General features: G+C 46.5%; 9 protein-coding genes across 9 annotated transcripts; 3 read left to right on the forward strand and 6 right to left on the reverse strand.

The window, feature by feature from the left end:
* Positions 1-3: 3 nt before the first annotated feature.
* On the reverse strand, positions 4-867 carry CNC05100 (RNA binding protein, putative). Its single transcript, XM_569809.2, has 4 exons — positions 672-867; positions 452-588; positions 239-333; positions 4-179 (listed from the first exon to the last, which is right to left on the reverse strand). The coding sequence occupies exons 1-4, from the start codon at positions 724-726 to the stop codon at positions 95-97; spliced, it is 372 nt and encodes a 123-aa protein (XP_569809.1). The 5' UTR covers positions 727-867; the 3' UTR covers positions 4-94.
* Positions 868-4,083: 3,216 nt separating this feature from the next.
* On the reverse strand, positions 4,084-5,945 carry CNC05110 (expressed protein). The gene is made up of 7 exons (XM_569811.1): positions 5,525-5,945; positions 5,317-5,464; positions 5,084-5,254; positions 4,871-5,029; positions 4,710-4,814; positions 4,494-4,657; positions 4,084-4,441 (listed from the first exon to the last, which is right to left on the reverse strand). Exons 1-7 carry the CDS (start codon positions 5,665-5,667, stop codon positions 4,177-4,179), a joined length of 1,155 nt encoding a protein of 384 aa, XP_569811.1. The 5' UTR covers positions 5,668-5,945; the 3' UTR covers positions 4,084-4,176.
* A 2,324-nt stretch (positions 5,946-8,269) lies between these two features.
* CNC05120 (glycine rich protein, putative) lies at positions 8,270-9,284 on the reverse strand. The gene is made up of 6 exons (XM_024656839.1): positions 9,236-9,284; positions 9,146-9,187; positions 8,908-9,057; positions 8,707-8,803; positions 8,612-8,644; positions 8,270-8,549 (listed from the first exon to the last, which is right to left on the reverse strand). The coding sequence occupies exons 1-6, from the start codon at positions 9,236-9,238 to the stop codon at positions 8,431-8,433; spliced, it is 444 nt and encodes a 147-aa protein (XP_024512481.1). The 5' UTR covers positions 9,239-9,284; the 3' UTR covers positions 8,270-8,430.
* Positions 9,285-9,460: 176 nt separating this feature from the next.
* On the forward strand, positions 9,461-11,803 carry CNC05130 (expressed protein). Its single transcript, XM_024656840.1, has 6 exons — positions 9,461-9,920; positions 9,969-10,367; positions 10,416-10,592; positions 10,646-11,214; positions 11,272-11,382; positions 11,434-11,803. The coding sequence occupies exons 1-6, from the start codon at positions 9,629-9,631 to the stop codon at positions 11,677-11,679; spliced, it is 1,794 nt and encodes a 597-aa protein (XP_024512482.1). The 5' UTR covers positions 9,461-9,628; the 3' UTR covers positions 11,680-11,803.
* An 8-nt stretch (positions 11,804-11,811) lies between these two features.
* On the reverse strand, positions 11,812-13,616 carry CNC05140 (zinc-type alcohol dehydrogenase, putative). Its single transcript, XM_569861.1, has 8 exons — positions 13,488-13,616; positions 13,242-13,273; positions 13,100-13,186; positions 12,855-13,041; positions 12,756-12,797; positions 12,595-12,703; positions 12,452-12,541; positions 11,812-12,397 (listed from the first exon to the last, which is right to left on the reverse strand). Exons 1-8 carry the CDS (start codon positions 13,507-13,509, stop codon positions 11,905-11,907), a joined length of 1,062 nt encoding a protein of 353 aa, XP_569861.1. The 5' UTR covers positions 13,510-13,616; the 3' UTR covers positions 11,812-11,904.
* A 410-nt stretch (positions 13,617-14,026) lies between these two features.
* On the reverse strand, positions 14,027-15,251 carry CNC05145 (hypothetical protein). The gene is made up of 5 exons (XM_024658453.1): positions 14,740-15,251; positions 14,647-14,675; positions 14,499-14,573; positions 14,388-14,433; positions 14,027-14,315 (listed from the first exon to the last, which is right to left on the reverse strand). Exons 1-5 carry the CDS (start codon positions 15,137-15,139, stop codon positions 14,173-14,175), a joined length of 693 nt encoding a protein of 230 aa, XP_024514309.1. The 5' UTR covers positions 15,140-15,251; the 3' UTR covers positions 14,027-14,172.
* A 270-nt stretch (positions 15,252-15,521) lies between these two features.
* On the forward strand, positions 15,522-16,222 carry CNC05150 (conserved hypothetical protein). The gene is made up of 2 exons (XM_569862.2): positions 15,522-15,935; positions 15,992-16,222. The coding sequence occupies exons 1-2, from the start codon at positions 15,699-15,701 to the stop codon at positions 16,118-16,120; spliced, it is 366 nt and encodes a 121-aa protein (XP_569862.1). The 5' UTR covers positions 15,522-15,698; the 3' UTR covers positions 16,121-16,222.
* A 104-nt stretch (positions 16,223-16,326) lies between these two features.
* On the reverse strand, positions 16,327-17,786 carry CNC05160 (hypothetical protein; the record flags this gene model as incomplete). The annotated part of the gene is made up of 11 exons (XM_569863.2): positions 17,524-17,786; positions 17,415-17,453; positions 17,310-17,356; positions 17,224-17,259; positions 17,103-17,158; positions 17,028-17,038; positions 16,933-16,971; positions 16,858-16,883; positions 16,521-16,796; positions 16,405-16,467; positions 16,327-16,353 (listed from the first exon to the last, which is right to left on the reverse strand). The coding sequence occupies exons 1-11, from the start codon at positions 17,564-17,566 to the stop codon at positions 16,327-16,329; spliced, it is 663 nt and encodes a 220-aa protein (XP_569863.1). The 5' UTR covers positions 17,567-17,786.
* A 137-nt stretch (positions 17,787-17,923) lies between these two features.
* On the forward strand, positions 17,924-19,675 carry CNC05170 (conserved hypothetical protein). Its single transcript, XM_569864.2, has 5 exons — positions 17,924-18,132; positions 18,184-18,438; positions 18,485-18,928; positions 18,982-19,089; positions 19,143-19,675. The coding sequence occupies exons 1-5, from the start codon at positions 18,007-18,009 to the stop codon at positions 19,380-19,382; spliced, it is 1,173 nt and encodes a 390-aa protein (XP_569864.2). The 5' UTR covers positions 17,924-18,006; the 3' UTR covers positions 19,383-19,675.
* Positions 19,676-19,864: the final 189 nt, after the last annotated feature.

Consider the following 19,864-nt stretch of genomic DNA (forward strand, 5'->3'; position numbering starts at 1 on the left):
GTATCTGCTGTTACAATGATGCATGAGTTATAGCTGCTTCTTTCCTGTAAGTCTACACATTGCCCGATCCTCCATCAATGTAGCAATCCACCTGTTATCTTCTGGTTGGTGACAACTCTCGTGCCTTGCCTTCTCTCCGTTGAGCACCTCCTTGAGGAGCCTTGGCGAATGCAAAGGTGCTGTTATCTCCGTTAGTCTGCACAAACTTATGCAAAACCAGCACGGCGAAGTTACGCACACGTGGATTGTTTGTTCAAGGAAGGTGGTGCCATCGGCCTCCGCAATTGCCCTCTCCGCATTTTCCCGGTCATTATATTCAATGATGGCATAGCCCTGTATTCACTCATGTCAGCCAACCCTTCCGCCTACTTGTAAAAGCTCATTTCGCCTGATGGTGTCATGGCCGCAGGATGCAAAACAACCATGCGGCGTTTCAATGGAATAGACCCACCATAACGTAACCCGTCCGTCTGTTCAATGGCATGTTGACCTGCTTTATAGATCCAAAGTCCGCAAAAAAATCCTGAACGTCCTCCTCGGTAGCTTCTTCATGTAGCCCAGTGACAAAGATATTCCATCCTTCGACAGCTATTATCACCAACAAAACAAAGTCAGCGAATAACACCTATTGAATTCATAGAGATGCTGGGTGTAGCGTCAAGATTACGCACACTTGGCGGCCCAAGAAAGGTCCTTGCTCTTGCCGTTCATTTCAACGTCGGCCATAGTGACAGGTGTATTAGGTTTTAAGTGAGGTCAACAAAGAGATTTGGTAGGCGAACTCGATCGTTTTTCGTGTGTAATTGAATAGGAGCTTTCTTGGGGTATAGAGAGTCTGACTCTGGCAATATAACTTGTTGACGAAAATACGTTTGCACGCTTAAGTTGACCATTCCACCACTGACCTAAGCGCTGTACAGAATGGTCGTCCAGCTTCGAGATGCCGGCAATTCGGCGATAGTATTTGAGTGGCACTTCTTATCTTCACTTTCCATCAACTTCCAATTTCTGTTCGCCACTCCATTTAGCAAGATCCAAATAAACATCAATCGAATCATTCATCAAAGGACATTACTTCTCATATTAATCATAACTATGTTACAGCGATAATATTACAATAATCAGCTTCAACCTCAGAGAACTTGAGCCGCGTGCTTCTCGTCCTTGTCAATTGCCTCAAGCTCATGAGCATTGTACAAACCCGATTCCCGGATAGCTCGTTTGGCATCGCGGACGGCATCTATCTGGGCAGCCGAAATGAACCTTGCTTTATCCTTATCGGACGCTACGCAATGTCAGCCAACACGCAGGAAGTGGAATCACGGGAGAGAAACATACTGAAAGGGAGCTTCTTTTCCTCGACAAGCTTTACAACGTAACCTGTTGCGAGACCTGCGATGATCTATGCCACAACACCTTTAGCATTTTCTGCGATTCAAATGATAATCGATGCCCTGACCTCTTTTGCTCTGGCGTGAGTAACTTTGGAACCGTTTTCGGCATGTGCGCTATTGTTCTCGAAAGCGTGGAATGCCTCATATGCCGCGGCAGCTCCGACGACCTCATGAGTGAAGTGAGCTTTGTGCTCAAGAGGGGTGGCAGCATTGACCGCTAGGAAGTCTTTGCGCTGTTTGGCGAGAGGGTGAGAGCCATGGTGGGAAGAGATCTTGGCTCGGAGCTCTGATGGCACTGTCAACAGTCACACCCAAAAGGGTCAAGCTGATAACACACTGTCAAACATTGCGATTGGTGTTATGTGTTGCTCGTTGGATGCTGAACTTTGTAAAGAAGGATAAATACACTTAGGATAATTACTCTTAAGGCTGATTATCTTTGGGAGGCGATAAACATGTACGTCCATCAGGCATGGTACTTATATTCTGCCAACCCTCACTATATTCTGCCAACCCTCCCTTCATGGTGTGGTCTAGCAAGGTTCATTGTCAACACGCCACCCTGACGTCAGACAGTGTGCTGCTGGCATCATGTGCAGGACGAAAAAGAAGAAGCTGATGGCCTGCATGACGCGTCATGCAACCAGAGGCGGATTGTTTCAAGCATCTGCTGACCCCGTCCTTCGGATTGATTCTGAGCCTACTCATGATTTGATCTTATTTATGGGTCTCTTCGAACTTTAAATAGATCTGTATCCAACAAACAGGATTTACTTGTTTTTGTACATATTGGAAATTTCTTTCGTTCGAAGAATCTTCAAGCAACACAGCATGCATATGTACCGTAGTAATATAACCTGTGACCTCGTCGTGGAACCTCATACTTTATATTGCCATAAAAATGGTTTTACTTATTTTATATATATCAGATAGAATTCGAGCTTTGTATCGAAAGTCTTCTGTTTTCATTGATGAAAAGGTTCTCTTCTGTAAACATTGGTATCGATGACATTGGTCCTGTCCGCCCGGCAGACACTCTTCACTTTATCCACCAATTAGTCTACACACAACAGAAGTCGATCAGTCCCTTTGGTGTGGACGTACTAAAGTAGTGCCATTGTCGCGATCCTAGACCGATGTTGACGAGTATGAGGAGGCCAGAGATGAGCAAGAGCGATGGTGATCCCTGGCCTGTCGAAGAAGAAAAATGCTGGCAAAGGTCCACAGTAATGATGTCGCGAAGCTGATCACAGAAGAGGCGTAATTGGAGAACAACGGCTCTGCGCGATTGATGCATGTCCAATCGACTGCAATAGCGTCCTGCAGCACATATTATCTTCCACAAGACACGAAGACCTCATATATTTCTCGCTATCACATGCGCTCGTCATCCCACACATCATTTGTATCTCGGGACTGAACATTTGACTGGAACCGAATGATAAGAGCCTAAAGGATGGGGTGGGATATTGAGGCCTAGTTATTAACAAGCGCATCGGATTTACTCTTTAAGTAAGGTATTATGCGGGTCAGTAAACGCCTTGTTTATAAGCTCTTAGATTCCTCCGCTTACTTCTGTCGTGAGAGCAGCTCCGACGACAACACCTTACCCATTTGCCGACGGCCCACTCTCTGCATGCGCTGTCAGCGATAACTTGTCGTACTCAGCAAGATAAACACTTTACCGTCTTTTTTGTCCTTGCCGTCATCTTGGGCGACATCGCCTTGTGTGCTGGCAATCTCCCTCATTTTTTTTCGATGTTTCCTTCGGGTTGTCGAGGTCACGGTTCTCTTACAGTATGACAAAGAGCAGGCGCAATTGACCAGTCGCTGGTCGTAGGACCTTTTCTGTTCCCGCCGATCTGCTGGCGACATCATTGCGCGGTCGTAAGACCTTTTCTTTTGCTGATCTGCTGGTGACATCGTTGGGGGTCGAAATGAAATAACTTCAGTGAATGAACAACAAGGAGGAAGAGACAAGACGCTGTAATATTTGGATAAAGCCTCAGTTCTAAGGACGTTCTCAGAGCCCTCGTTAATAAACTGAAGAATATTTAAGTGAGCGTAAAATATATCCATGGTGGCAAATCTTGTAACCTGGCCCACCGTCATCAACAAGTCTTGATTTTTTAGCTTCTGGTCCCAATTGCGTTACGTAATGGTAAGTCTTGTACGACATAGTAATCAAGCAATCCATTTATTTTACTTTCATGTTCGTTCCGGTCAGGTGCGTGGTTGCACGAACAGTGACTCCTTGCTTTTCCTTTTCTCGCTTCTTTTTGTTTTTATTCTTTCAATGTCAAATGCGCATCTGTTATACGACGCCTCGATTTGTTCTAAACAATCCAACCCTGCCTCAAGTCTTCTTCCAACCATTTTTGCCCACTGATGTCTTTCACTGATGGTAAGAAGATAATAATTTGGGTGGGAATTCTAAAATTGATCTATTCGCGTCAATAATACGATCGAGCATTGTCATCCGCCGCGGGGCACATAATGACGGTGATTCTCAAGGAGACGGAAGGGACTAGCGCATAAGATGTCTTAACGGTACCTTTTCTGAGCAGCCCATCCATTTACATTATACCTGTCGTCCATCATCAAGCAAACGTGGGATCACCAGTCTGCGCAGAATAACAACCCCTATACATTGGTTAAGGACTACAATATTCAACATAAATACTTTTTTACCCCTCTATATACCCAAAACATTGTAAGTTCATGGCAAGGCGTTATATTTGTATTGGTTTTCAAGACTGGAGACAACTTCGTGCAACTTCCTTTAGATTGCGCTTTCATCCACATGCACCAAGACCTCCACCTCAATGTTGACACCGGCCTGTCCTTTTCTCTCGAGGTCATCCATCATCTCTCCCAAAGTCTTTCTACCAGACGCAAGCTTGGGCGGGGGAAGAATGGTGAAGCCCGTGATATCTCTTGGAGTGGATGGTCGACGGGCGACATAGGTAGTCAGAAGTGGATTGGGGGATGAGGGAAGGGAATCAGGCGATTTGGTACGCAAAAACTCTGCCAGGATGATATCCACCCTGTTTAATCTTATATCAGTTTGATATCACAAGGCTACTAATTAGGACTTACTGGTCAGGATTGGTTAGAGTGATCCATCGACCGGTTACAGCACCTTCCAGTAGATGCTTGGCAGCATTAACGTGCTTTCCAGACCTGAAAGCGGCCTCGTTAAGACTGTCGACAACGTTGTTATACAAGTCGGTTTGGGCAGCTCGTTGTGGCTCGTTAATAGGCTATGTTTCCGATTAGACCTCTTTTTTTAATCGTCATGAAAGGCCGATTTACCTCAATGATAAGTACTGGGCAGTTAATCCCTTCCATCTCCCTCATACTTGGCAACACATTTCTGGATCTCAATAAAGAGTTACAGATAGGCAGAGTAGACTCCAGCTATTCATGTCGCTTATGGTTAGGTTTAGTAGATTGTATTTTCGCAGATTGCTTACCTCGCCCGAAGCCATTTTAGCTTGTACCATATGACCATATTCATCCGTCATCTCCCGCAGAGCTGGGTCACCAACTTGACCACTGCAAAAGTCGAAGACATAAGTGTTGAGGGATTCGAGCGACTCAATGTCCCTGTCTGCAATGGTTTTTTCTATCTCCTGTAACGATGTCAAAACTCGTTTTCTTCGTAAAGATTGAATAAACGGGCTTACCTTGAGCCATTCATCGAACGCTTCCTCCACAAACTCAGGTTCGTCCTCCAAAGGAGGTGCAACAAGGGTCAGGCTCTCAGTGATCTCTGGATGAGAGAGTGCCAGTCTCAGAGCCGTCAAACCACCGGCCGCCGAGCCTACAAGGTGAACAGGACCAATAACTAAAGCCTTCTGTTGACGGGGGCACACATTAGTGCCAGAGCCAGTCTCATGACTTGGAGACGCGGACCTACCAGTGCCTGGAAAAAGTCATCGGCAGCATTTTGCCACGAATATTCCTTGGCAAGGGGTAAGTCGACATGGGATGACCCATGGCCCGGCATATCAATAGCAAGTAAGTTATATTTCTGATGAAGCTCGGGATCGTCGAACTGAGGGTAGCTGCATATGCGCATTGGTCAGCTGGAGATAACGGTTTGCCAGCAGAGCTTTCAGGCTTACAAAAAAAAGCTGTCTACCCAAGGAGGATGGCAGAAGAGCACAGTCGGATAAGTTGGATCGATGGTCTCTGCTGCTTTGCTTTCAGGAGTAGACAAGCGGTAAGCCAGAGAATAGGGCTGATTGGGGATTTTTACTGTGAACATGTCTACTTTTTTCGTGTTGTTGCTTGGAGTGACTGAAATGTAGTACCTCAATGGTAAAGGGGGGCCAACTGCTATTGGCACAGGCGATAATATAATATAGTCAGTCCTCCAGCCCGGCTTTTACACCTTTGCAATGATTCTGTTGAGCTAGAAATGGTGTTTCACTGTGATTCTTCTAGACAGACCGTGTCCTGGTGTGCTGATGATGTGTGGCAATGCAAGATTATTAGTGGTGTAGTCACGAAGAAGTCTTTGTGTGCAATTACAGTGAGTTTGTCTGTGTTAATTGTCCTTTTTTGCTGGAACAAGCTTGCCTCCTTAAATGCCCGCAGAGGCGCAGCTCAATAAGATGTGGATTCACATCTCTCACCCACAGGTCAGGGTCAACGCGAAAAAAGCGGAGTGAATTAGCTGCTAATAATGATAGGAGATAGGAACACCCGGCTCTCCGGCAATCCGTTGGAAAGCGGCGATTAAGGGTAATAAGCATGCACCGGGCACCGGTCCAAGGACTGTTGCGATAAATAATTAATGGGCCCAAAGTAATAAAATAGATCATAGGCCTTACGCCCGCATTGTATCCTGGCGCTCGATAAGCGTAGCAGGAACGACGTAGAACATAAAGAACATTCGTCGCTCACCCTCCTTTCACTTTACTAACATACGGAAGACCGGCATCATCTTGTTTGCATATCATGCCAGTAGGTAGTAGTAGGCTACTAATAAATCAGTCTTTGATTGAGTAGTTTGATATACCTTTCAGTCAGTCAGTTGTCACCAACAATCATCAGGTTATCATATATCTCAAAAGGGTGGGCGCTAAAAGAAAGGCACGAGGCACTAGAAGAACATATATTGTTCGATCGTAACGAAGAAGGAACGCGGGGTACTGGTTATATATGGAGCATCGTGGAGGGATGATGCCAGTCACATATGGCCGAAGACCTATCTGCAATTACGATATTGTGGCTGGGGGAAAAACCGATGGACGACGGAGAAAGAGACGAGGGCGGAGGGGAAGAGGGAAAATCAAAAGAGAACAAAAGACAACATCAAAATAAAAATTTCGGGGTTTTATAAGGCGTCGGAAAAATCCGATACAGGACAAAACCTTCTTTTTATCTTCTTCGCGGCCCGCCCGCCCCTTCCACATTCCACATCCCACTTCTCGTTTGAGATTCTTCCCTTTCCCTTGTCTCTGATCTCTTCTTCTGTTGTCCATCTGTATCCTGCCATTACCGCGGCATGTGACATATGACTTCTGGAAGTTGAATCATTGATTAATGCTAGGCTGTCTGTCTAATTTTTTTATAGTGCTGATAGATCATGTCAACGATGGCCAATGATGAAATGAGAGATGAGAAACGAAAAAAGGCCAACGTTCTGCATCTCTCTCTCTCTTTCTCTTTCAGGCTGATTCATGCATGATGTCTTAAAATGTCTCGCATACATGCTGTCTCATTAAAGATGGCTCCGATAAAGCTGCGCTGCTAAACGTCGTAAATCGTCCTGATTCTAATAAGTACTTCCTCTCTTCTTTGGTCCTGGGCCTTGCCTTGCTTCATGCTCCACGACATCTCCAACAACCTGTGGTCGTCGCCATTCTTCACAGGCATATTTCACTCTCATTAAAAATCCAATTCCTCCCGCTTTATCTGCCTTCTTGTTTCTTGTCTTTGTCTTCGCAGTTGGGTATAATAGGAACTGGGACTACTTTAAGGGTTAAATTCACGCTATATAAAACAGTTGTGGGAATGAGGCATAAGACAGCCACTCAGTTAATATGATCAGGGTGTTTTGTTCCTCGCAAAGCGTAATATGGTCCGTGGTTTATGGTAAGGATATCACATGGCAGAAGGATAGCTTCGGCATGTGGCATGGGCGGTTAACTCCCTGCTGTTCATTATCCATGTATCACAAATGGAAAACGGTCTATTATCATTATCAGTTGCAAGTGTATTGCTGAATGTTCGTGAGGCCTCCTGTTTATCAAGAGTACAGAACTAGCATTCCATTCCGGATAATGAGTATTGGACAATGACTTACCTGCCGAATTTCCACCTATTTCACTGAAGTGCGAAGCGGCCGGAGCTGATTATTCGCAATCCACAATCCTTCCTTCCCTTCTTGCTCACTGGAGAACGCGGCGTTTCAGATAATATTAGTTGGTATTGGAGCCTTGGCGCCTGAAATCGTTTGATGTTTTATTCCCGCTGTGGATGTGGTCGCTTCACCAGTTTTCGTCGTAAGGTCACTCCACATTGAATGGCAGTAAAGGTTAGATTGAGTGTTAGAGTCTACCCTTTGACATTTTCGAATCAAGCGATTTGCCTGTACAAGTAGATACCGATGTTGAGGTTCTTATAGATAGGTCGACAATTCTAATGACGAACTTTAGCCATCCCGGGAGGCTGAAATCGGATAGCCCGATGGGTCGATATGGAGACTGGAGTACCTCCGATAGAGCTTTCTCTTAGGTATTTCTCGTATCTCCCATGGTGATGGAGTAAAAAAGTCGGCTCTGAGAGGTGCAAAGGGGTCCAGCTAACAGATAGCCGACCTTCGAATTGGTAAAGGTGGCATACTGCTCTTTGTGTGTATCCCCCATTAGCAAAGAAGACTGCAAAAATCATATTGGCCGTCTGCATAACTCTTGACGGCCTGTTGAACGCAGATGTGTAATACTCCAATCTCCTCATTCCAATGTCTTCTCTCAACCATACTCCCTCTTCCTTGCTTCCATCACCCTTCCCGATAGCCCGCTTATGGTCGAGGCGGTCCGCCCCTAGGTGGTCCTCCTCTACCCCTTTGATTGAATCCGCCACGTGCCGGTCCACCTCCTCGACCGGGGGGTCCGCCTCGCCCAGGTGGTCCACCTCGACCTAGAAGGATAGAATGTCAGTTTGATCTGATAATTGCAGAGAAAGTATAAGTATTAGCTTACCACCTCGAGCACCTCCTGGTCCGCCCCGTCCACCTAAAATAGACCCGTTAGCGCCCTAGACTCCTCCGCCTTGCCTTGCAACCATTTCAACCCACCTCTAGCTCCGCCTCGCGCTCTGTTCGCTGCTCGGGCCTTGTCTTGTTCCTCAGCCGCTTGTTCCAGAATGTTGTCTGCTATACGGAAATACTTGATCTATAGCACCATGTTATTAGCTGCTGTTCGTTGCCGTGGCCATTTGTTTGCCCTTAGTATAAATGGATATATCCACTTTATTCAAGTTACACAGATAGACTCACAATGTTACCCTTGATAAACATCTCCTTCATTTTCCAGAATCGCTCGCCGTCCGCTGAAGTTTGGTAAACCTCTCGAAGAGTAACGTTCATGAAAGTGTCGCATTCCACTAGGTGACCGTTGAAGGTAACTCCATTCTTCAGTTCCACCAGCTGCAGATATGATTTGTGTCAGAGCGTTGTCTTTGGCTGATTGAAAGCATTCGTAGAGTGCGCAAGTCCATTAGACCAAAGAACTCACCATTGGCTTGCCTTGAGCGGCTGTAAGAAGTGAGAGTGGAAGCTACTGTCTTGTGAGTATGTTACTTGGCATGTCTGGGCGAGCACTCACCATTATGGCTGCCTTCCTGAGATATCGCTGTTAAAGACTGTAAAGTGTTGGATATTATCGGAGCGAAAGGAGATGCTGTATAGGAGCGTAAGAGATGACCAAAAATACACGTCACGCGTTCTGAGATTTCTGCGTATAAATAATAATACGCACGCGCACGACGCGACGAACGACGAGGCAGCAGCAGTATTATTGTTTATCGTATGCACCGTACGCTTGGGAGTATAGATATACTTGTATATTTCTCTGCTTTTCACTTTTACCATCAATTTATAATCGATCCATCGTGCGTTGGGACGGCACTGCTAGGGCTGCACGACAGCAGCTTCGATTTCCATCCCACCTTTTGACGTGTCTGTCTTGTCCTCCAAAACCCATGGCTCAAAGCACATCATGGCAACCCTCGATCCCGGCTCTTCTCCTTCAAGGAACCCATTCGCGAGGCAGCCAAACGATGTTTCTCAAGGTGTTTCTTTTTCGAAGAGCACAATCCTACCAAGCCCCAATCGCAAACGACCAACATTGGCCACAACCGTTAACGATGTCGGTACGAGCCTCGGAGATGGCGTCATGGCGACGCCCGCGGATAGAAAGGTAATGTCGTCGAACGGGGGCCCAAAATCAAGCTGGAGATTGCTTTGGCGGGGAGGTTTAGAACTTGGCAATGAAGGTTGGAGGTTGGAAGGTACGACGGAATTCGGGAGGTGTGAATTCTGAACTGACAGTCATATAGGAATCACTTTTTTCGCGCTCTTATCCTTTTCAGCGCCAACCCCAACAGCGATCCATTCTAACCCATTCTCTTTCCCTACACCACCTCCTTCCTTCTCTCCTGCACCTTCTTCACCATTCCATTCTTTACCAGGAGGAACGGTCGATATCTGTCTTTCACTCGAATCCATGAGAGGCAGGAAGTTCCTTCAGGTCCGCGGATTGGTGCCCTTGCCAGAGGAGGAACTGTTGGAAGGTGAAGGTGAAGAGGATGGTACGGGTGGGGTCCAAGTCGCCATTGCTCCTGAAGCATATCTATTGGCGGCGTACTTCACGGGGCTTTTGTGCAGGGAAGGGAAGCTGTCGAGTAGTGGAAGGACGCTATGTGCCGTTGTCATTGGTTTAGGTGATGAGGAGGTTGGTAAGTAATGGTTGACTTTCATGACTTGATCCAGCTCACAGCGCTCAGATGCAACGTCCAAATCAACAATTTTAATCTACGGTCAGTTGCAGAATCAAAGCACCAGTTCTTCAGACAAGGATGCAACAAGACAAGGCGCTTTACGTCTACTTGTGGGAAGGAAGAGACTACCGCGACCACCAGCTAGCGAAAAAAGGATCAGGCCAGGCGAACCATTACCTCGAGGTGAGGCCAGTCAATGTTCTACAAGACCCTTCATTGCTAACCTCATTCAACAGCTCCCTTATTCTTGCCCCCTGACAATAAGAAGCCCTTCCACCCATTCGCCCGGACGCTGTCTCGCTCATCTTCTACTTCCATTTATGCTCCACCCCGCTCGGCTTCCGGAATTGAACCACCTCCCAGGCCTGGACCTGCACCCGTTTCTGGACGAACGCCGGGGCGACGGGGCGAAAAGCGAGCAATACAAAATGGGAACGACGAACAACGAAAACGAAGGACTGGGAAGATTATTGGTGTCCCTGAGAAGACATTGCCATTTGATGTTGCTGATCAATCCAAGGAGGATGGAGAACGAAGAGAAAGGAGTATGGTTCCTAATGAGAGTTCCTACCGTGCAGCATCTCCATCACAAACGTCTATGGTGGCTCCAGAAGCAGTTCTTGGGGAAGAGCAGGATATATTCGGGTTGAGGGCGGCTTCGATGAGCAGGATACCTTCGGCCGGTGGGCGATCTTCCATCGCCGGCGATAAGGTCGTGGGAGGTGAGGACAACTCTGAGGAACTTGCAGGTGTTGGACAAGCTAAGAGAGCCAGAGTACCTCAACAAATTTTGGATAACAAAGCTGTATGGTCCTCTATTCTCCCAATCAAGCGAGAAAAGCTAATATCGATTGCTTTGTAGTCAATCCGCAAGCAAACTCTACTGCTTCTAGAAGAAAGAGGGGTTTCTCGTACGAACGACCTCTTCAAAGAGATATTTGGAATCACCACAAAGGGGGTGTATTTTGCGTTTGTAAGTTGGTCCACTGTAAAGGCGTGGTCCAATACTTATCCAACAATTTAGCGAGATCGACTGGAAGAGACTCCTCTCCCAAAACCAGATATCCATCGAGTCGTTTTAGGTCACTTGGACATGTACCTCCCGACATCCCCCTTCAAGCAAGTTCATCCTGAAGGGACGATATTCGAAGAAGACGAGAAACCTTTCCACGAGAGTGCCGATAGAAAAACCAACGTCAGCGGCGAGCAATCGCTATATCTGCACGAATATCATGACAGAAAGGTCAAACTAGAGCCCGTAGCTGAGTAGTAATTCAGTGAAGACGGCACCAAACCGGGGGACTGCAGGACCCCTTACATTACTGTAGCATAGTGTACATACGCATAACTTAGATTTCGGCCAGGTAATATTGGAATATTTTCAAATCAATCATTAGTTGTATCCCTCAATTCAATGCATCATATTCGACAGCTACAACTTCTATGCCCATAGGGACCACAAGCAACCTAAAAAGGCTTACATGAATGTATCGGCTTAGGCGTCGATGTCCTGGATAAGAATAGACCTGTACCTGACAGTGCTGTTCTCAACGGCCTTGATAGCCTTGGCCGCGTCTTTCATCTGCAAGATCTCAACCCAAGGCTTAACATTCTTCTCAGCCGCAAGCTTCAACATTCGCTGCACCTCCTGCCTGTTACCCAAGTGGCTAGAGGCAAGAGAGGCACCATTGCCAGAAAGAGCTTGAGAAGTGATGTTGGTCAAGCCTTCGTCAGGCATACCGACGAAGACAAGCTTCTTGTCAACATCAAGACAAGAGAGGAGCTCGTTGACGGGGAGCTTGTTGGAGGAAGCAGTGACGATGATGAGGTCAAACTCGAGCTCATGGCCCTTTTGGAAACCCTCCTCGCCCGTAGCGATGAAGTTCTTGGCACCCATCTTCATAGCATCCTCCTTCTTGGCGTCGGAACGAGAGAAAACGGTGACCTCAGCGCCAAGAGCAGTACCGAAGAGAACGGCGTAGTGACCGCTACGAATGAAGTTTTAGTTCAATCTTACATCATTTTGCTTCTGTAATACTTACAGGCCACCGAGACCAACCACACCAACCTTCTTGCCGGGACCAGCACCGTTCCTTACAAGGGGAGCGAAGGTGGTGATACCAGCGCACAACCTGACGACCAAATTCAGCTCGAGTTAAGATAGAAGATGTAAAATTTGACTGACATGGAAGCAGCATCAGTAGACTTGAGGGACTCGGGAATGCTGAAAACGAATCGCTCCTGGGCCCTGACGTGGGTAGAGTAGCCACCTTGGTGCTCAGAACCATCGTACCCTTATAAAAATGTCAGCTTCCAAACATGGTAGGTATTCGCTGGTTAACGTACAGTGGGTGTTGTAGCCGTGAACGGGCTGGACACAGTAGTTCTCTGTGGGTAAAAATTTAACTATGCAACATTTATCATAAAGCAACAAATAGTACACACCGTTAGGGCCCTTGCAGGACTTGCACTTTCCACATGAGCCAACTTGGGCACCAACACCGACTCTGTCGCCAACCTTGAACTCAGAAACCTTAGAGCCAACCTCGACGACCTTGCCAACGACTTCATGGCCAGTGACGACAAACTTGGTCTGGAAAGGACCCCAGCCACCAGAGATAGTGTGGTGGTCCTAAAATTTGATAGCAATAATTAGAATGGCTGAAAAATTCTGGAGAGAAACTACGTACAGATCCGCAGACACCACAGCACTCTACAGCGACAGTAATACGGTCGTCCTCAAGAGGCTCAAGCTCGTACTTTTTAAGCTCAAAGTTCTGTTAATCGTCGTCAGATTTTGTTATCTGATCTCATCAAGCGAAGGGCACGTACGAGGTAGTTGTCAGGGGAAGAGATAGCGTAGCCTGCGAAAATATAACATAGCTTCATTAGCATTTGCCCTCCAATCACATCATCACACCCCACTCTCACCCTCACTCCAGACCTTTCGCCTTAGATGTTCCACTTGCGGAGATTCACTTGCAGGGATCTTATCGCGGCCTCACGGGTCCTTAAATCGCAAGGTCTCGTTCGCCGCTAGACCGCAATGTCTCTATATAATCAAGATTCGCGACTCACCGGTAGCGTGAGTGATAGCCATTGTGAATTTAGTTGAGATGTTTGATATTTGCTGAAGATGCTGACAATGGGATGGAAATTTTCTGGTGAAGAAGAGGATAGAAGAAACTGGAAACAGCGATTTTTTTCTTTTTCTGGTCGAGAAAAGAGCACCATATGAAGACCTCCTTTTTAATGATTGGTATTTACTAGACGTCACAGCCGGCTACTTTCGGCATCCCGGCCCGCTGCCGTTCCGACTATTATGTTTACGTATCGCCAAGGAACATTCGCTCGTTACCACCTCCGGCTGCATGCGTTCATTGATCGGTGCTTGTCCGATTCTATGTAATCCTTCTCTTGATTTTCGGTGGCGGCAAGCTGTGGTAGTGTTCTTGGGTTGAGATTTTCAAGGAATTGCTCATCCAAAATCTTCAAGAACTCCTTCTCTAAACAGGCTTCTTTGATTTTGTATGATCACTTATTACATCGGCAGAAACAACAATAGTACTCTCGGTAGGAGTAGTCTCGGTAACAGTAGTCTCGGTAACAATAAAGAGTCGCTGCATATTTCAGGATATCTCCTGTAGAAACTATAGAAGCTAAGATTACATGACAAGACCATCACATTAAATCCGTATTGAAGTGAGATAGTGCTTTCTCTCATACAGCCGCTGCTGGCTTTCTGCCATCTCTACCTTTCAGCTCACGGTTGCCTATCGCCCAAGACCCATGTTCCCACAATAGATCCTGATCCCCCTTGACCCATCTCTGGGTGCAGAATGACTCCTCTTAAGAAGCGCTGAAGACGAGATTGCCGCTCTTCTAAAAATTTTGGGGAAAATTTGGCTGATTTTGCGCAACATAACGAAGAACATGCATCAGAGAGCAACCTCTCGTACTAGGAACGAGCAAACTCACCTATATGCATTTTCCCTGGTAAAGGAGGGATAGCTTGCCACAGATGCTGGAATATTTCATTAGCATCAAGAGGCTGCATCCCGCCGTTCCTTGCAACTGAACCCAGCTTACATGGTATTTTATCCGAAGAGCTTTCCTCAACCTAACGAAGTCTGTGTACCGTCTTAGAATATTAAGCTTCCCGCCCTGAAGAACAACGAGCGAGATTCAGTAGTTGGCCTAGAATCCCCTACTCTCAAAGCATGCCGTCCAGACTTACATCTTTTAGTTTGATGTCAATATCGTATACTGTCCGCCGTGATGGCTTCAGCACTCGACATTCGCGATGGCCCTGCAGGAAATTTGTACCCACCTACATAAGCCCCTAGTTTGGCAACGTCTGTCCAACTCTCACCACCGACAATTTTCCAGCCTTTTATTGCTACCTCCCGAGCAAATGGGGCTTCGACTCTCTGGTCGCTTCCTTCCAAAATCTTTATCGCGGTTCTCCTTATATTGCCAGGCCTTCTCACTTCTTGTCGTTTACTCTCTTCACCGTTCTTCGTATCATTGGCCTGTCTTCCATGCGTCGTCACTAGATCACCTGATTCAAGAGTAGTATCACATTGCTGGGAATTCTCATCTTCCAGTAGGTTATTGTAATTGAAGGAGATCTCTTCAAAAGTCAGGGACGAGTGTGATGATGCTGGAGAAGGTGGTAGTAGAATAAGGGAGCTTGATGTTGATGTCGTCGGAGGAGGGGATGGAGACATCTGCAAAGTTTTTCTTCACATCGGGCCTTCAAACTCCTATCTGGAAGCTTCTGAGATAACAGAAACAGATATTTTGAGCTTCTCCCAAGTAAAAATTGACAGGTGAATACGAGGCTTCTGGTACATGATCACTTCATCAATTATTAACAGCGGGCCGACGCTGTCGGTCGGGGGAGGACCGCCGACGACGACGGCAACAAATGATGGCGTCGCTCGTCGTCGGCGGTTGTGGGTAACGCCACGTGGGCCGGTGGAGGTAGCGGACTAAGCCGACAAGTAGATTTGATTCCGCTCTACTCTTCTCCCTCCGCTGCTGTTTGCGAGTCTTCGAGAAGGAAGAGCGAGAGGGCGGCTTTGACGTAAGATGTGAGAAGAAGACATGTTTTAATTTCACCTATTTAACTCTTGTTACCCTACAGTAATCCATTGAATCTATTACCCAAAACGTGGCCTGTATAATCAGCCTCAACTGAGCCTGCCCAAGTCCACGATCTTCCATCGACAGACCTCGTAATCTCCTACAGCTAGTTTTGTCACGTTATAAAGCGTTATCTTCACGATGTTCGGATTTGGCTCCTCGTCCTCATCTCAACCTGAGATTGAAAAACCCGCCCCTAGTAGGGAAGAACGCAAGGCTTGTTGGAATTCCCGAGATATCTATTTTGGGTGTTTGGACAAGAACAAGGTCTTGCAAGCAGGTGATGAAGTCAGAAGGGATACAAAAGGGAATGTTGTCCCAGGCGGAGTTTGTTCTACGGAAAGAATGGGTTACGAAAGCAACTGTGCCAAAGCTTGGGTAAGTGAATATGCTATCATCTATATTCTTGAGCGGGCAAGGGTTGACTAATGCAGGTCGACTACTTCAACAAACGACGGACGTTGGAGCTCAGGAGGCTGGCGACAATCGAAGCAGCGGAAAATAGTGGTAACAAGGATGCTGCCGAGGCGTGGAGATCTGTTGGGGGAGCTTCTAAACCATGATCAAAGGCAGTAATGTCGATAAGTTGATGACACAGGAGGATTAAGGGTCATCGAAGCAAATCGTTAGCATGAATCACACATCTCATTTGCTGAGTTTTGAAAGAAGAAACCATGTAAAATGCCATGCACTACATAATCTACCGACTAACATTGCCTCTCGTAACATACCCATGCTTAGATGTCCCAAATTTCGCGTAGACACGCTTCTAGTCCTGCAAAAGCTCTTCTAAACACTGGGAGAGATATAAGCAAAGCAAAATGTACCATGATGCCTTGGTGCTCACAGAGTTGTATGTAGCAGCATTCACGTTGTTTCCTCGATAGTTTCTCCTCCTGAGGACAGAAATCTGTGGCAGTCAGACACTTGACAGCACTTAATACTGCTAGTTACGTTACTTACAACCTTGTCTCTTGGGAAACCCATATCGATGAAAGAAACAACATGTTCCTCAGCCAATCCCGCCAACTCAGCGTCCGTAGCAACTTTTCCTCTGGCATTCTGTTGTTTATGTGCCGGGGCTTGGGCATAAGCCTGCGCCCAGTGCTTGGCTGTGTCATTGAACGAATTTCGGTCGGTGAGGTAGTGCTTTGCTACCTGCGCGTCCTGCGGATCACTGGGGATTGGCTCGCAAAGAAGTGATTGAAGCGATATAAGAGTTGACTTGAGAGTGAGTACCTAAAAAGATAATAGTTAGAATATTTATTAATCATTTTGAGCACTATATTCGCAAGCTCACTGGTGACCAGGCATCTTTGAGAATGTCTATATGATGCGTTAGCTGGAGAAAGTTTACAGTAAAACCTGGACGTACCGAGGCAAATGGCACCACTAGCGGAAGAAACATTGGGATCTGATAGGCCATCATTTCAGCCCTCTACCGGTAACTACACAAATGGCATTACTCACGGTACACCTTTCTGAATAGCAAGCGTTGTTAGCAATACAAACGAGCTAATCCAGTCTTGATCCACAATGACTTACGTTATGAACTTCATTTTCACTGGCTGAAAAGGATAGGTTTCAGGAATCTGGATGTCCTGCATAATTGCACATTATCAGAGGTTTCTCCAAAAGAACTTCGTTCGAATTTTGAAAAACGTACGACCTCGTAGTAACCTCCTTCGTAAGGTGTATCAGGCTGCAGAGAAATTAGTATATACATGGAACTATATCATAAAGCAGGCTCACAGGTCCGGGAAATGCTCCCACAAGGTGGAAGGGGTTGTCATCAATCACTAGAACGTATCATTTAGCAAACCTTCTCTAGTAACAGTGTTGATGGGATTTACTCACTCTCAATGGCAATTCCACTGGTCTTATCTTTCGCGCAGTCTACAAGGATGCACATAAGTATGGGGAAAGCGTCGGCAGGATTTTCAGATGTTTGAATGTGTAAACAGACCTTTGATCTCCTTCTGAACTCGGCGTAATCGTGCGTCTGACATCTCGAATCACTGGAGAAGTACTACTTGGATTGTCGCAGGTGAAGTGTCCAGTGGGGTGATAGAGCTTGGGAAGTTATGTCAATAGAGAAGGAAGATTGTCTGCTAAGAATGGATCTCTGTGTGGAAGACGATTAGAATAAGAATGAAGTTTATTAGGTAAATTACTGTGGCGCAGATGGCACATGTCTTTCGCTGTTGGCCACCTTTCAACTGAATCCTCGGGCAGGGCCGAGCGAAGGAAGAAGAAGAATACATAACAACCTGGTGGAAGTTGAATGGGAACGTCATCACTTTTTTTCCTATTAATTTAATTTTATAATGGAATGAAATTCCATTTGGGTTTGACGGAGGCACTGCAAGAGCGAGAACCCAACATCAACGCCAGCAGCAAAGACTTATCACCATTACACTTTGAACTTTATCGCCGATCAGAGCCAATCATGGATATTGACGAAGAGTCTTATCTGAATGCTGGGCCCTCTGCTCCCTCAAAGATTCCTCAGGGAGGAGAAGGGGACCGGTTACAAGGAATGAGCAAAAAAGCCATGAAGAGGGCAGCTAAGCAGGTCCGTGGGTCTGTTATACATCTGTTCCGGACTTATACAGGTATCATATAGGCCCGCCTGGAAGAAATCAAACCTTTAAAGCGCGCGGCGGAGAGAGAACGGCGTCGACAGCGTACCGCCCAACTTGCGGAAGGTTATGCCGCTGGGACACTCAGTGAAGCTGATAAGGAACTGGTTGAGCGAAGGCGCAGGGTAGAGAAAGAAAGAAAAGAAGCCCAGAGAAGGATAGAAAGTGGGGACCAGGCGAATGACTGGTTGGGAGGTGTTGTTATCGATCTAGGGTTCGACGACTTAATGACTGACCAAGTGGGTATCCCTAGAAGGGGGAAAATAACTTCCTAATGTTTTTTAGGAAATTGCCTCAATGGCTCAGCAATTGGGTTACCTTTATTCTTCCAATCGCACTGCAGAAAAGCCGGTTAGAACTGTCATTCATACGACATTCTCTCCTGCGGCATCGCCAAGGCTCTGGCAACGTATGGAAAACTTCAATTGGCACAAATGGAGCAGGTGCCATTGGTGGGAACAAGGCTTAGAGACGCTCAAGTCCCAACTGGACCCTTCAACTTCAATTTTGTCTGTTCAATCTGTAGTCAGTAAAGAGACGCAAGACAAGGCAGGGATAGATACCAAGAGTCTGCTGTCTCGTCTAACCGGACCTCAGGTCCCTGTTGACCTTCAGGCTGGCAAGCACAAGCTTGTATATCTCTCCGCGGATGCGGAAGACGAGCTCTTGAGCTTGTCCGAAGACGAGATTTATATCATTGGAGGTATTGTGGACCGAAATAGACATAAGGCAAGTCTGATCTGTTGCGTCTTGTTGTGGACTCATTTTGATCATCTTAATAGAATTTATGTCAAGGGAAAGCAGAACAACTAGGTATTCGTACGGCCAGGCTACCTATAGGCACTTTTCTAGAAATGCTTCCCACTCGAAAGGTGTTGACTGTCAATCAGGTAGGATTGTTGCTTACCTTCAAAAACGTCAGAGCTGATTCCCTCACTGTTAGGTTTTCGACATCCTTGTCAAATACCTTCATCTAGGCGACTGGGCCGCTGCGTTTGAAGCCGTTATCCCTATCAGGAAGTACGCTCCTGGTCGTAAAACAAAAAGGGCGAAGACGGAGACAAAAAGGAACGAAAAAGAGGAGGAAGAAGTCGAGTGCACTAGTGCGGAGGGAGAAGAAGATATCGGAGTAATAGAGGAATCAGCAGAAGTTGACCCAGAGGACGTATTTTCGAACCAATAATGTGTCTCAATGGGGACGCGCGACCATTATGGCCATTATTATGTCCTATTTGACCTCATATGGACCATGCTAGCCATGGATGCTTAGTTGCCTTGCATGGTTCATCTTCAGAACAAGGGTTGCTAATAAAAAGTGTGATATTCTGCAATTCGGGATGGACTTCGTACAATGCAATATTTATTGCCTGCTTTGCGTTGAGACATTATACTGAGGGCCTGTTGCGAAACGACCTGGCGCAATGGTAATACGGCGCGTACTGTAAGGGCAGAGGCAAGAGCGTAATAATAATACGATGTACGTATGTACGTGCCGTATTACTAGGAAGTGGCAGTGCGTGGTCAAGACTTTTTCGTTTGTTGCATGCTGGGAGAAGTGCGCTTTGTTTGGTCTGGGGCCAGAAGTGCCACATTGGCGTGCAAACCCAATTTCCGCTAAGAATCCGAAGGTCCCAAGTTCGACTCTGGTTTGGCAACAAAATCGTC

The sequence above is a fragment of the Cryptococcus neoformans genome (genome assembly GCF_000091045.1).
Source record: "Cryptococcus neoformans var. neoformans JEC21 chromosome 3 sequence".
Classification (NCBI taxonomy): domain Eukaryota; kingdom Fungi; phylum Basidiomycota; class Tremellomycetes; order Tremellales; family Cryptococcaceae; genus Cryptococcus; species Cryptococcus deneoformans.